General features: G+C 46.8%; 1 protein-coding gene and 1 long non-coding RNA gene across 3 annotated transcripts in view; both read right to left on the reverse strand.

The window, feature by feature from the left end:
* Positions 1-4,019: 4,019 nt before the first annotated feature.
* LOC142662404 (uncharacterized) lies at positions 4,020-6,136 on the reverse strand. The gene is made up of 2 exons (XR_012850928.1): positions 4,883-6,136; positions 4,020-4,843 (listed from the first exon to the last, which is right to left on the reverse strand). It is a non-coding gene; the product is annotated as an uncharacterized LOC142662404 (long non-coding RNA).
* Positions 6,137-6,198: 62 nt separating this feature from the next.
* The window catches only part of ROBO4 (roundabout guidance receptor 4), a 74,260-nt gene continuing 67,507 nt past the window's right edge, over positions 6,199-12,951 (reverse strand). For both annotated transcript variants that reach the window (XM_075839208.1, XM_075839209.1), the window contains exon 20: positions 6,199-10,297. In XM_075839208.1, coding sequence (XP_075695323.1) covers positions 10,280-10,297 — 18 coding nt within the window. In that variant the 3' untranslated portion in view covers positions 6,199-10,279. The remainder of the gene's footprint in view (positions 10,298-12,951) is intronic.

The raw sequence follows: 12,951 nt of genomic DNA on the forward strand, positions 1-12,951 counted from the left end.
AGGGTGGCGGGGGAATTATCCTGCTGACAGGGGGCACTGCCATTAGGGAATACCGCTGCCATGATGGGGGTACTTGTTTGCAGCAATGTTCTGCTGCCATTAGAGAATCTGTCACAGAACTGGCTGATAATCTGGAATAAAACAAAGTTCCGAAATAACCAGAAAATTCTTCACTTTCAAGAATAAAGTCCTGGGAGTGAATTCTGCTAAAATTCTATAATTCTGGCAACTTCTAGCAGTAGCAAAGTTTTTGTTCTCTTGGGGTCCCAGCTCATGGCCCCCCAGAAATGCAAACTTAAAGATAGTAGGTAAATGAATCTGTAATTTTAACACTCTAATATAAATTGACATATTTTGTTTTCCACGTACTCCGCTCTCATCCAGAGCTGCAGTCATAATTCTGCTCGTTGCCCTTGGAAACAGATTACAGTTCATCTCCACTCTGCTGTCAGACATACGGCCTGATAGAGGAGCTCGGATTGTGTAACAATCTCCCACAAAGCACTGCACATTGGCAACAAGAAGCAGAATGGTGAACACAGCTCTGGATGTGACTGGAGTAGAAAACATAATGTGACTTACATTGTTGCACGTAAATTATTTACATTTATACTGCAGATTTAACCAGTGAAATGCTGGTAATAATAGTGCGTCCCTTACGTGTCTGATATCTGGTTAATAAAGTAACTTCAGGTTTGTAACAAGTTTGGCGCAGAGGATTCCTGCTGAGATCTGAGAACACTTAAGACGAGAGCGGATAAAACGTCCACGCTTCAGCTCCTTTAACATGTGACCTTTTCAGTGCGGCCGAGCAGAATAACCCTCATCCTCCATAAACCGTCCAATAACGCGGCTCCAGCTGAGCGGAGGGAGTAGTTAATGGGTAAGATGGGCGAGAAATGTGACCTTTACACCGAAACTCCTCTATGGTCACTGACTGTACATCCGATATTCCCAAACCAGCAAAACCTGCGGCGAAAACAGCGAAAATATAAAAGAGCGCTCGTGTCTGCAGCGATCACCGAGAGGTTATTAAATGTTTCCCGGGATTATTCCCCGATGATGGATAACGAGGAGCCGATCGAGGAGAAAAATGGTGCATATTGGTTGCGGCGGTATATATAAAAAAAAAGTAAACGCGACCAGACCGTAAATAATCCAAGAGGACGATCGGCGGTCGCTGGAATTTTATTTCTATGCTGGAAAATCAACATCTGCGACGTTCTGAGCATTCGCCTCACAGTTACTGTATGAAGACGCCGCCATCGCTGGTGGGGGAGGGAGGAAATCTATCAACTCAGCGCAAGAATTCTAAGGTTTAGTTCAGACGCAAAAGATTTTTCCGCCAAAATTGTTTTCATGGACTTTCATGTGAAATCCACGGCATAATGCAGATCTGAAAACCCACAGCGGAAATATCCACTACATGTGAATGGGGTTTTGTAAAACTTTGTACTGTAAATTTGTCGCGGATTTTCGATCAGAAAATCCGCAACATCCAAACGCGGCCTAAGAGTCTGAGCCAAGATCCGGAGGAGCAGCGTTGTGCGGACGAGCGGTGATATGTACATCCATAGCGATATATATATATTTATACACACAGATAATCCATCTCTCTCCTGTTATTATAGTTTGCTACAATGTGTCAGTGTAGATAAAATGTAGGCTTGTTTAGTTCACAGAGGATTGTCTACACTGGATAAAATTGTAAGAAATTGTAGCATAAAATCTGTATCAGCTGTGAGGAGCATTAGGACGGGTGGATGAAAAAAAGAATGGTTTCATTCAGTGACAGCAAGCAGAGATCTTAAATGGTACGTGAACTAAAAAGTACATTGCAGAATGTTTTATTATAGGATTATAAAATAAATGACTCTAAAGTTAAAAAAATTAAGCAACTCTGCAAACAGTCTTGGTTAAAAATCCCCTACCGTCTTTTGTATACAGCTCCTATGCAGACTAATGGGTCTCCATGGTTACAGCACAACCATAGTCTGATTTTGCAGTCATGCTCCCACCTTTTGTGCTTCTTGCCCTGTACATTCTGTAGGTCACAAGAAGTGGAGGCAGCGGGGGTGGGGTAACACAGGACTGCAGGGTCAGACTACACAGGGTTTGTTTGTGGTCTGTAACTATAGCGACACATAGGTCTGCATAGGAGCTGAATACGGTATAAAAAAATTGATTGCATTACTTGGCTTGGTGTAATAAACAATTTCCTTCCTAATTTAAAAAAATAATAATTGCAATGCTGAAGCGGTACAGACTTATAAAGGTTAGGCCCCCCTGGGATCTTCCATGAAGAAAGGGGGGGGGGGGGTGACTGTATTGTGTTGGGCTATGTTCACACTCGCGTCACCGTTTTCTGTTGTTCTGCTCCGTGAGAGGAGCAGAACAAGAGAAAACCGAAAACTATGTTTCCTTAGCACCACGGACACGACAGGCAGCCGGCGGAACCCAATGACTTTCAGATTTCCATCAGTGTGTCTGTGGTTTCATTGGAAACATTGGCGCAGCATGCTGCGCTGTTGTTTCTGGTATTCTCTGCCGGATCTGCGAAAGAGGCTCCTAACAGCCTCTACCGCAGATGTGAACAGAGCCTAAAGGTCCTTTAACACCGGCCAATTATTGGGCAAACTCTCGTTCATCGGCTGATTGTAACGTTTCGGCAGCATAAAATATCATTGTTGTCGGCAGCGCATCCTGGTGTGTAAACGGGGCGACGCGCTGCCGACATGATGGAAATGTATGGGGACGAGCGATCCGGGTAACGATCCGCTCATAGATCCTTGTAAAAGGAGCAAACGAGCGCCGATCAACGAGCTGTCTCATTGATCGGCGTTCGTCTACACAGCCCAGTCCTGGGCCGACCTGATCAGCCCCTGCGGACACGGGTCACACGTATGACAAGCGAGAGTCTCCACATATAACATTTCCGTCTTCCTGCCGTGTTTACCGCCTGCCCTCATACAGTATACAGGGGGCAATACTTGTTTATTCTGCCCCCCCCCCCCACCCCGCCTCTTGAAAGGGACAACCAGTTTTATGTAAATAAAGTTATCATTATATAAAAGTTTTGCAACTTTCTAATAGACTTTATGTCTCAATTCAATATTTGTAAGACCTCTGCTTGTTGTCAGTAAATAGAAACATTCTTGTTTATATCCAGAGGCCGAAAACCTGCCTGAGAGTCGGTTACAATTTCTCCTCTGTGATCTAAACTGCCTGGACTCCAGACCGATACAACGTATTAGTGCAGGTAAAATGTATCAGTCTAGAGTACCCACATCACTGAGGATTGTCTAGACCGGGTGCAACTGTAACAAACCTTCATCTGTGAAAAGTATGTCATAATGGGATGTAAAATGTTCTCATTCAGAGAGAGCAAGCTGAGATCTTGAAAATGTGAGGAAGTGAAATACAAAGTACATTTTGATATCGTTGGAAAGTATATATAAAAAATAAAAAAACAGCAAGAAGCCCTAAAAAATTAATTTATGTTTTACGTGGCTGCTGCAGTGGAACTAATGTGAACGTGGCCCTAAAGGAAACATGTGCTTTACAGGTGTAGTGTGACGTCATACAACCGTGTATAGCGACAGCGACTCATTATACGACTAGATCGCAGGTACTGACCTCATTGCTGCTCCTTCTGTGCGCAGGGCTCTCTCCTGCCTGATTCTGGAGCTCCACCCCCTGTGATGTCATCACCTGTTCTCTAATTAATTAGTTAACGAGCACTCAGCCTGTGGTGGTTACTGGATAAGTCTCGGTTCACACAGTGACTTTATTTAATGGCCGGCTGACAACTATATACAGTACGATGTCTTGTGCCTGGGATAAGTACATTGCATTTTTACATGCAGTTAAGGCCTTGTTCACACCCCGCAGATTTGCTGGCGATTTTGAATGCATGTTTTAAGCCAAAACCAGGAATGGAACCTAAATACAATAAATATTGCACAAAACAGCAAAAAGTAACGGAGAAGGTGAAAAAAAAAGTCTCCACAACTTCAGAGTCAAATCAAGTAAATATATTTCATGAATAAAACCTAAAAATAAGTAATATATAAAGCGAAGCCTTGGGGTCCATCCCGACGTTGTCGTGGAGGTGCGGTTAGAACCGAATAGAAAAAACACCTCAAAACACGGTAAAAATGCATGCGGTTTTTGGATGGACCCTATAGATCTGCTCTCCTGGATCCAATTTTTGTTGGATTTTTTTGCAACCCGAAATGAAACACGCGCCATTTCCCGGCCCCCCATAGGGTAACACAGGTAACACTCAATATCACAGTGTCCTAATGTAATCGCATAGCGCCATATCACATGTTCGTATTTTTACCATGGAGCCGGAGGACTGCACACGGTTACTATATCCCGTTCTCATAAGTTGTATCCCGCCCTGTAATATTGTAAACTGTCCAGTGACATCATATCCTGCCCTGTAATATTGTAAACTGTCCAGTGACATCATATCCTGCCCTGTAATATTGTAAACTGTCCGGTGACATCATATCCTGCCCTGTAATATTGTAAACTGTCCAGTGACATCATATCCCGCCCTATAATATTGTAAACTGTCCAGTGACATCATATCCTGCCCTGTAATATTGTAAACTGTCCGGTGACATCATATCCTGCCCTGTAATATTGTAAACTGTCCAGTGACATCATATCCTGCCCTGTAATATTGTAAACTGTCCAGTGACATCATATCCCACCTGTAATATTGTAAACTCTCCAGTGACATCATATCCTGCCCTGTAATATTGTAAACTCTCCAGTGACATCATATCCCACCTGTAATATTGTAAACTCTCCAGTGACATCATATCCCGCCCTATAATATTGTAAACTCTCCAGTGACATCATATCCCACCTGTAATATTGTAAACTGTCCAGTGACATCATATCCCGCCCTATAATATTGTAAACTGTCCAGTGACATCATATCCCACCTGTAATATTGTAAACTGTCCAGTGACATCATATCCTGCCCTGTAATATTGTAAACTGTCCGGTGACATCATATCCTGCCCTGTAATATTGTAAACTGTCCAGTGACATCAAATCCCACCTGTAATATTGTAAACTCTCCAGTGACATCATATCCCGTCCTGTAATATTGTAAACTCTCCAGTGACATCATATCCCGCCCTATAATATTGTAAACTGTCCGGTGACATCATGACCTGTAATATTGTATAGGGTGCTATATACAGTCTTCTATATCCTGTATACTGCTCATTGTATCCTCTAATCTATGACCTTCTCCCTATACTGACCCTTCCTAAACATTTATTTTGCGTTACTTCCTCCTCGCTGCTGCTTTCTTCTATGTCGATTGCAGGAATTTACTAATAAACTTTCTCCTCGAGGTCAACAATGGATTTATTTTATTTTATCGCCTCTTGAAATGAAAATGACCAATTTAGCAGATGAGAGACACGGCGCTCGGGGTTCACATGTGGATACGGCATCATTCCAGTCCTCTGATGCTGTGACCTTTCCCTGTCCTTGGGTAATGATCGGTAATCACTGACACGAGGCGTCATCGCTGCAAATTGTGCCAACACAAGTCAATAACCATTGCTGTCCTGCAGAGCCGGCCTGGAGATGCCCGGGGGCGCCACTGTCTGTATGTTACCATTTAATTATAGAGGCAGCGAGTGTGCCAGGCTCATCAATGCCAGGTGGCTGCTGCTCTGCCCTCTATTTCACATCGTCCTATGGAAGGCCGGAGTCAAAACAGCCATAGCACCCATAACACATATCAGTCACAGTGCCCCCATAATACCAGCCACAGGATCATCAAATTCATCGTAGTATCAGTGTGTCCATATCATCCATAGTGGAATCATAAAGAAAAGCTATAGAACCCATGTTAGGTACAGTGCCATCAACCACAGTTCCCCCATAATACCAACACCGGTGCCATCATAAAATCAGTGAAAGCACAAATAATATCATCATAACAGCCATAGAACCCATAACACATAGCTAAATTGTGATCATATCAACTGCAGTGCCCCCATAGTATTAGCCACAGTGCCCCCATAATAACAGCACCGCTACCATCATAGTATCAGTCACGATATCATCTATAGTGGCATAGAGACAGTGCCCCCGTATCCACAGTAGCCCCCGCCATAATACCAGTCACAGTTCCGTAGTCACCCCCCCCCCCTCTCCCCATATATATCATAAAGTATAGAATCCCCATTTAAAGGGCAACTCCAGTTACCACTGACATGAACAGTGCAGGAGTCACCCAGACGTCACATGGTTAAGACATTTTTTAAAAACTAGTTTTCCCAAATCCGTTTATTGTAATTATCACTCCCATCATCCCTCACGAGGGAGCACAGATTTCTCATATTGCTCAGTGTTGCCCCCTACTGCGTAATGTCCCATGAGGAGCCGCCCTGAGGAGTGGGAGAAGGGAAGTGACTCAACATTTTGGGAGGGGACAATATTGCAGAGGACTCTGGTGGGAGTGACAACCTGGATCACCGCAACAACACAGAAGAGACGTGTGACCTGCGGACGAGATATCGGGACCGCAACAATAAAGAAGAGACACGTGACCTGCGGACGAGATATCGGAACCGCAACAACAAAGAAGAGACACGCGACCTGCGGACGAGATATCAGGACCGCAACAACAAAGAAGAGACGTGTGACCTGCGGACGAAATATCGGGACCGCAACAACAAAGAAGAGACGTGTGACCTGCGGACGAGATATCGGAACCGCAACAACAAAGAAGAGACGTGTGACCTGCGGACGAGATATCGGAACCGCAACAACAAAGAAGAGACGTGCGACCTGCGGATGAGATATCGGAACCGCAACAACAAAGAAGAGACGTGCGACCTGCGGATGAGATATCGGAACCGCAACAACAAAGAAGAGACGTGCGACCTGTGGATGAGATATCAGAACCGCAACAACAAAGAAGAGACGTGCAACCCGCGGACGAGATATCGGAACCGCAACAACAAAGAAGAGACGTGCGACCTGTGGATGAGATATCGGAACCGCAACAACAAAGAAGAGACGTGTGACCTGCGGACGAGATATCGGAACCGCAACAACAAAGAAGAGACATGTGACCTGCGGACGAGATATCAGAACCGCAACAACAAAGAAGAGACACGTGACCTGCGGACGAGATATCAGAACCGCAACAACAAAGAAGAGACGTGCGACCTGCGGACGAGATATCAGAACCGCAACAACAAAGAAGAGACACGTGACCCGCGGACGAGATATCAGAACCGTAACTACAAAGAAGAGACACGTGACCTGCGGACGAGATATCGGAACCGCAACAACAAAGAAGAGACACGTGACCCGCGGACGAGATATCAGAACCGCAACAACAAAGAAGAGACACGTGACCTGCGGACGAGATATCAGAACCGCAACAACAAAGAAGAGACACGTGACCCGCGGACGAGATATCAGAACCGCAACAACAAAGAAGAGACATGTGACCTGCGGACGAGATATCAGAACCGCAACAACAAAGAAGAGACACGTGACCCGCGGACGAGATATCGGAACTGCAACAACAAAGAAGAGACATGTGACCCGCGGACGAGATATCGGAACCGCAACAACAAAGAAGAGACACGTGACCCGCGGACGAGATATCGGAACCGTAACTACAAAGAAGAGACACGTGACCTGCGGACGAGATATCGGAACCGTAACTACAAAGAAGAGACACGTGACCTGCGGACGAGATATCGGAACCGTAACTACAAAGAAGAGACATGTGACCTGCGGACGAGATATCGGAACCGTAACTACAAAGAAGAGACATGTGACCCGCGGACGAGATATCAGGACCGCAACAACAAAGGAGAGACACGTGACCCGCGGACGAGATATCGGAACCGTAACAACAAAGAAGAGACATGTGACCCGCGGACGAGATATCAGGACCGCAACAACAAAGGAGAGACACGTGACCCGCGGACGAGATATCGGAACCGTAACTACAAAGAAGAGACACGTGACCTGCGGACGAGATATCGGAACCGTAACTACAAAGAAGAGACACGTGACCTGCGGACGAGATATCGGAACCGTAACTACAAAGAAGAGACATGTGACCTGCGGACGAGATATCGGAACCGTAACTACAAAGAAGAGACATGTGACCTGCGGACGAGATATCGGAACCGTAACTACAAAGGAGAGACACGTGACCCGCGGACGAGATATCAGGACCGCAACAACAAAGAAGAGACATGTGACCTGCGGACGAGATATCGGAACCGTAACTACAAAGGAGAGACACGTGACCCGCGGACGAGATATCAGGACCGCAACAACAAAGGAGAGACACGTGACCTGCGGACGAGATATCAGGACCGCAACAACAAAGAAGAGACATGTGACCCGCGGACGAGATATCAGGACCGCAACAACAAAGGAGAGACACGTGACCCGCGGACGAGATATCAGGACCGCAACAACAAAGAAGAGACATGTGACCCGCGGACGAGATATCAGAACCGCAACAACAAAGAAGAGACATGTGACCCGCGGACGAGATATCAGGACCGCAACAACAAAGGAGAGACACGTGACCCGCGGACGAGATATCGGAACCGTAACAACAAAGAAGAGACATGTGACCTGCGGACGAGATATCGGATATAGAGACTTACAAACAAAACTTTATCAAAAATATACAAAAAGTGTAAACAATGCAAATAAAAAAACCCTACCACATAATATCTGGTGACCTCCACCCAATATGTCACCAGTCTGCAGCATGCACGACTACAACTCCCAGCATGCCCAGACTCTCAGGACATGCTGGGGGTTGTAGTTCCACCACAGGTTACAGACCTCCTGCTCTACATTATAACAATATCACATTGACTCCAATTCTAGAAAATCTGGTTTATAATAGTTTAATTGAAATCTGACCGACTACCCCAGAACCACGTTCTCCCCTGAACGGTTGTCAGATGTATTTAAAGTGACCACAACAATTAGGCTGCGGCTGTCAGGACATGCTGGGAGTTGTAGTTCCACAATGCACAGGATACAGATCGCCTGCAGTTATTATAGACGTCACCTACATATCATCTATCCTGCTCCTATATTAGTATCTGCCATTTAGAGGGGATTTCCAGTTTTATGTAAACAAAGCGTAATCATTGTATCTCTGCTTGCGGTCAGTGAACAGACCTAATATTTTTCACAGCTGAGGGTTTGTTACAGTTGTATTGAGTCTAGACAATCCTCTGTAAACTAAAAACATCAGCAGCACATATCTCTAGCTTGTCCTGATAGTTTGTTACAATGTATCAGTGCAGGAAACATGTATCAGTCTGGAGTACAGGCTGTCTAAGGCACCATGCACACGGCCGTGCCCGTAATCACTGGCCGCGGACATCCACCCGCATTCTTCACCCATGCTCCCATACGGGATCACTGCCGGTAAACCACAAACGATAGGACATGTTGTATGTGTTGCGGGACACTTCTGCGCCCCGGGCACCTTCCTGTAAATAAACGGGAAAATGTCCGTGGACAATAGGTGTGAATGGGTCCGTAATTGCCGACTTTTACGGTCGTGTGCATGGGGCCTTATTCATAGAGGTTTATCTAGACTGGATGCAATTGTAACAAACCCTCAGCTGTTAGAAGTAGGAGGTCAGGACCGGAGCAGACAGAACAGTCTGCGCGGTCCCTGGTGTTTGTGTCGTTTCTTTACCGCTACAAGTAAATTGTATGCACTTTCCTCCCCAACTGTCCAATAATCCAGAATATTTGATAATCCGGCACCTATCAGGTCCCTTGATGGTGGATTATAGGATTTGAAGCAGCGGATTGTGACTACGGACCACAATGTAATATTAAGGGAACGACGTCCCCCACAATAAAGAGATTGGGAAGAAATATTTAGTATGTGGATGAACGGCCGCCCGGGGCGATGTCCTGCTCATACGCCAATGTCCGCCGCCGGCTGCTTCCGTCCTCTCGACAACTTTGCTACTATAAAGATTGGCGCCAATGTTGTGGAAAGTCAACTAAAAAGATATAAAGGGAATCATACACAGGAGCGACACAAGGGGGTGAATATTTCTGCAAAGTCTGTGGTCCAGTACGGGGAATGTTCTGTCTGTCCGGTGCAGTGCAGGTCGTGGAGTTTCCCAGAAGCCTTCAGTGTTGTCGCTGGGATCCGCTGGACGGGACAGTCCCTCATTTATCGGAGCAGCTCATTGGCCGTCTCTTCGAGGAGTGAACGCTACTTGTACGGCTCCACCTGGAAGACATTGTAAAGATGAAGTCAATGTCACAACGTTGCGTCTACACGTTCTTTATGTCTGCGGTTTTTCCGCAATTGGCGCCATTATTATTTAGAAGCAGTTCTTGGAACTAGAGACGGGTGTATGAAGAACTGCGTCACAGAACGAGGCCATAGCTTCTTACGCTGCGCCACCCCCCTCTTCTCTGCGTCATGGCACCTCCCAAAGTCCTGTCCCCCCCCCCCCCATCATTCCAATGGAGGCAATAGAAAAAGAAACCTCACAGGGTCTCACAAACATTCCACAATGAGAGCACAGCCACAAGAGAGTGACTGTTACAGTGCGGTTTCCACATTGCAGCAGCTTGTGGCTGTTACCTCCATGACAACTATTTTCCCACGCCAACAAATATGACCTATGTGTTAACCCCTCCCCTTATCACAGACATCAGATATCAGGCGCACACAGCGTCATGTGAATAGCTAAGCCCCGCCCAGGGTAGGGAAGATAGTTGTCAATAATGTTTCATGCTTTGCCCCTGGTCCCCCATTAATGATCATTGTGGTTTTCAGGTGCAGGTAAGTACATAAGACGGGTGACGGTTGTGAATATCCCGGGATGCCGGATTATCAGAATGTTTCTGTATATTATTCTGTTATTATTACAATTCCGTTATGGTCAGGGAGGTGATTACGGAGGACAGCGCAGATACGGCCCGGGCTACGTGGAACAATCTGAACTCTTGGTAACCGACCCCACTTATATTTTTATAAAGTTTTGAGAACATTTGCGCGGCAGCCCCGGCATCATGACCCTGAACGTGTGTAAGACGCGCAGCTCGGGCCCCCGGAGGAGACGTAAAGTGCTGCGTATTGATCCTGCGCTGACTGCGGATGCGGCAGAGACGTCTCCCGGAGACAGGTGTAGTGTGATGTGTAGACAGCGGGTCGTGGCCGGGGAGTGGGAATCACAGGAGACGGAGAAGATTCTTCACTACGGGGTCAGATGGGGATATGGAGCCGGCGGACTGGAAAGAACTGGGAAACTTTCTATAAGAACAGTCTGAAATAATGAGGGGGGGAGGGGGGTCAAAACTACAGGAAGAGCCGCAGCAACCAATCAGAATGCAGATCACATTCCCACAGGGCCTTGGAAATATGAGAGGTGGAAGCTGATTGGTTGCTCTGGACGTTGGTTCCACTTTTCCTTTGCACTAGTTTTGAAAAAATATCTGTTTTATCCGGACTGGGTAGCGTTACAGTGTATCAGTTATCACAGTCTATACATGCCATATGTTTGCACTTAAGGCTAATGCACCCCCTATAGCTACATCCCAGACCAATGCGCCCCCTATAGCTACATCCCAGACCAATGCACCCCCTATAGCTACATCCCAGACCAATGCGCCCCTATAGCTACATCCCAGACAAATGTGCCCCCTATAGCTACACCCCAGACCAATGCGCCCCCTATAGCTACATCCCAGACCAATGCACCCCCTATCGCTACATCCCAGCCCAATGTGCCCCTATAGCTACATCCCAGACCAATGCACCCCCTATAGCTACACCCCAGACCAATGAGCCCCTATAGATACACCCCAGACCAATGCACACCCTATAGCTACATCCCAGATCAATGCACCCCCTATAGCTACATCCCAGATCAATGCACCCCCTATAGCTACATCCCCGATCAATGTGCCCCGTATAGCTACATCCCAGACCAATGCACCCCCTATAGCTACATCCCCGACCAATGCACACCATATAGCTACATCCCAGACCAATGCGCCCCTATAGCTACACCCCAGATCAATGTGCCCCTATAGCTACATCCCCGATCAATGTGCCCCGTATAGCTACATCCCAGACCAATGCACCCCCTATAGCTACATCCCCGACCAATGCACACCATATAGCTACATCCCAGACCAATGCGCCCCTATAGCTACACCCCAGATCAATGTGCCCCCTATAGATACATCCCAGACCAATGTGCCCCCTATAGCAACACCCCAGACCAATGCGCCCCCTATAGCTACATCCCAGACCAATGCACCCCTATAGCTACATTAGACCAATGCACCCCCTATAGCTACACCCCAGACCAATGCACCCACTATAGCTACATCCCAGACAAATGTGCCCCCTATAGCTACACCCCAGACCAATGCGCCCCCTATAGCTACATCCCAGACCAATGCACCCCCTATCGCTACATCCCAGCCCAATGTGCCCCTATAGCTACATCCCAGACCAATGCACCCCCTATAGCTACACCCCAGACCAATGAGCCCCTATAGATACACCCCAGACCAATGCACACCCTATAGCTACATCCCAGATCAATGCACCCCCTATAGCTACATCCCAGATCAATGCACCCCCTATAGCTACATCCCCGATCAATGTGCCCCGTATAGCTACATCCCAGACCAATGCACCCCTATAGCTACATCCCCGACCAATGCACACCATATAGCTACATCCCAGACCAATGCGCCCTATAGCTACACCCCAGATCAATGTGCCCCCTATAGCTACATCCCCGATCAATGTGCCCCGTATAGCTACATCCCAGACCAATGCACCCCTATAGCTACATCCAGACCAATGCACACCCTATAGCAACATCCCAGACCAATGCACCCCCTATAGCTACATCCCAG

The sequence above is a fragment of the Rhinoderma darwinii genome, chromosome 10 (assembly GCF_050947455.1).
Source record: "Rhinoderma darwinii isolate aRhiDar2 chromosome 10, aRhiDar2.hap1, whole genome shotgun sequence".
NCBI lineage: Eukaryota > Metazoa > Chordata > Amphibia > Anura > Rhinodermatidae > Rhinoderma > Rhinoderma darwinii.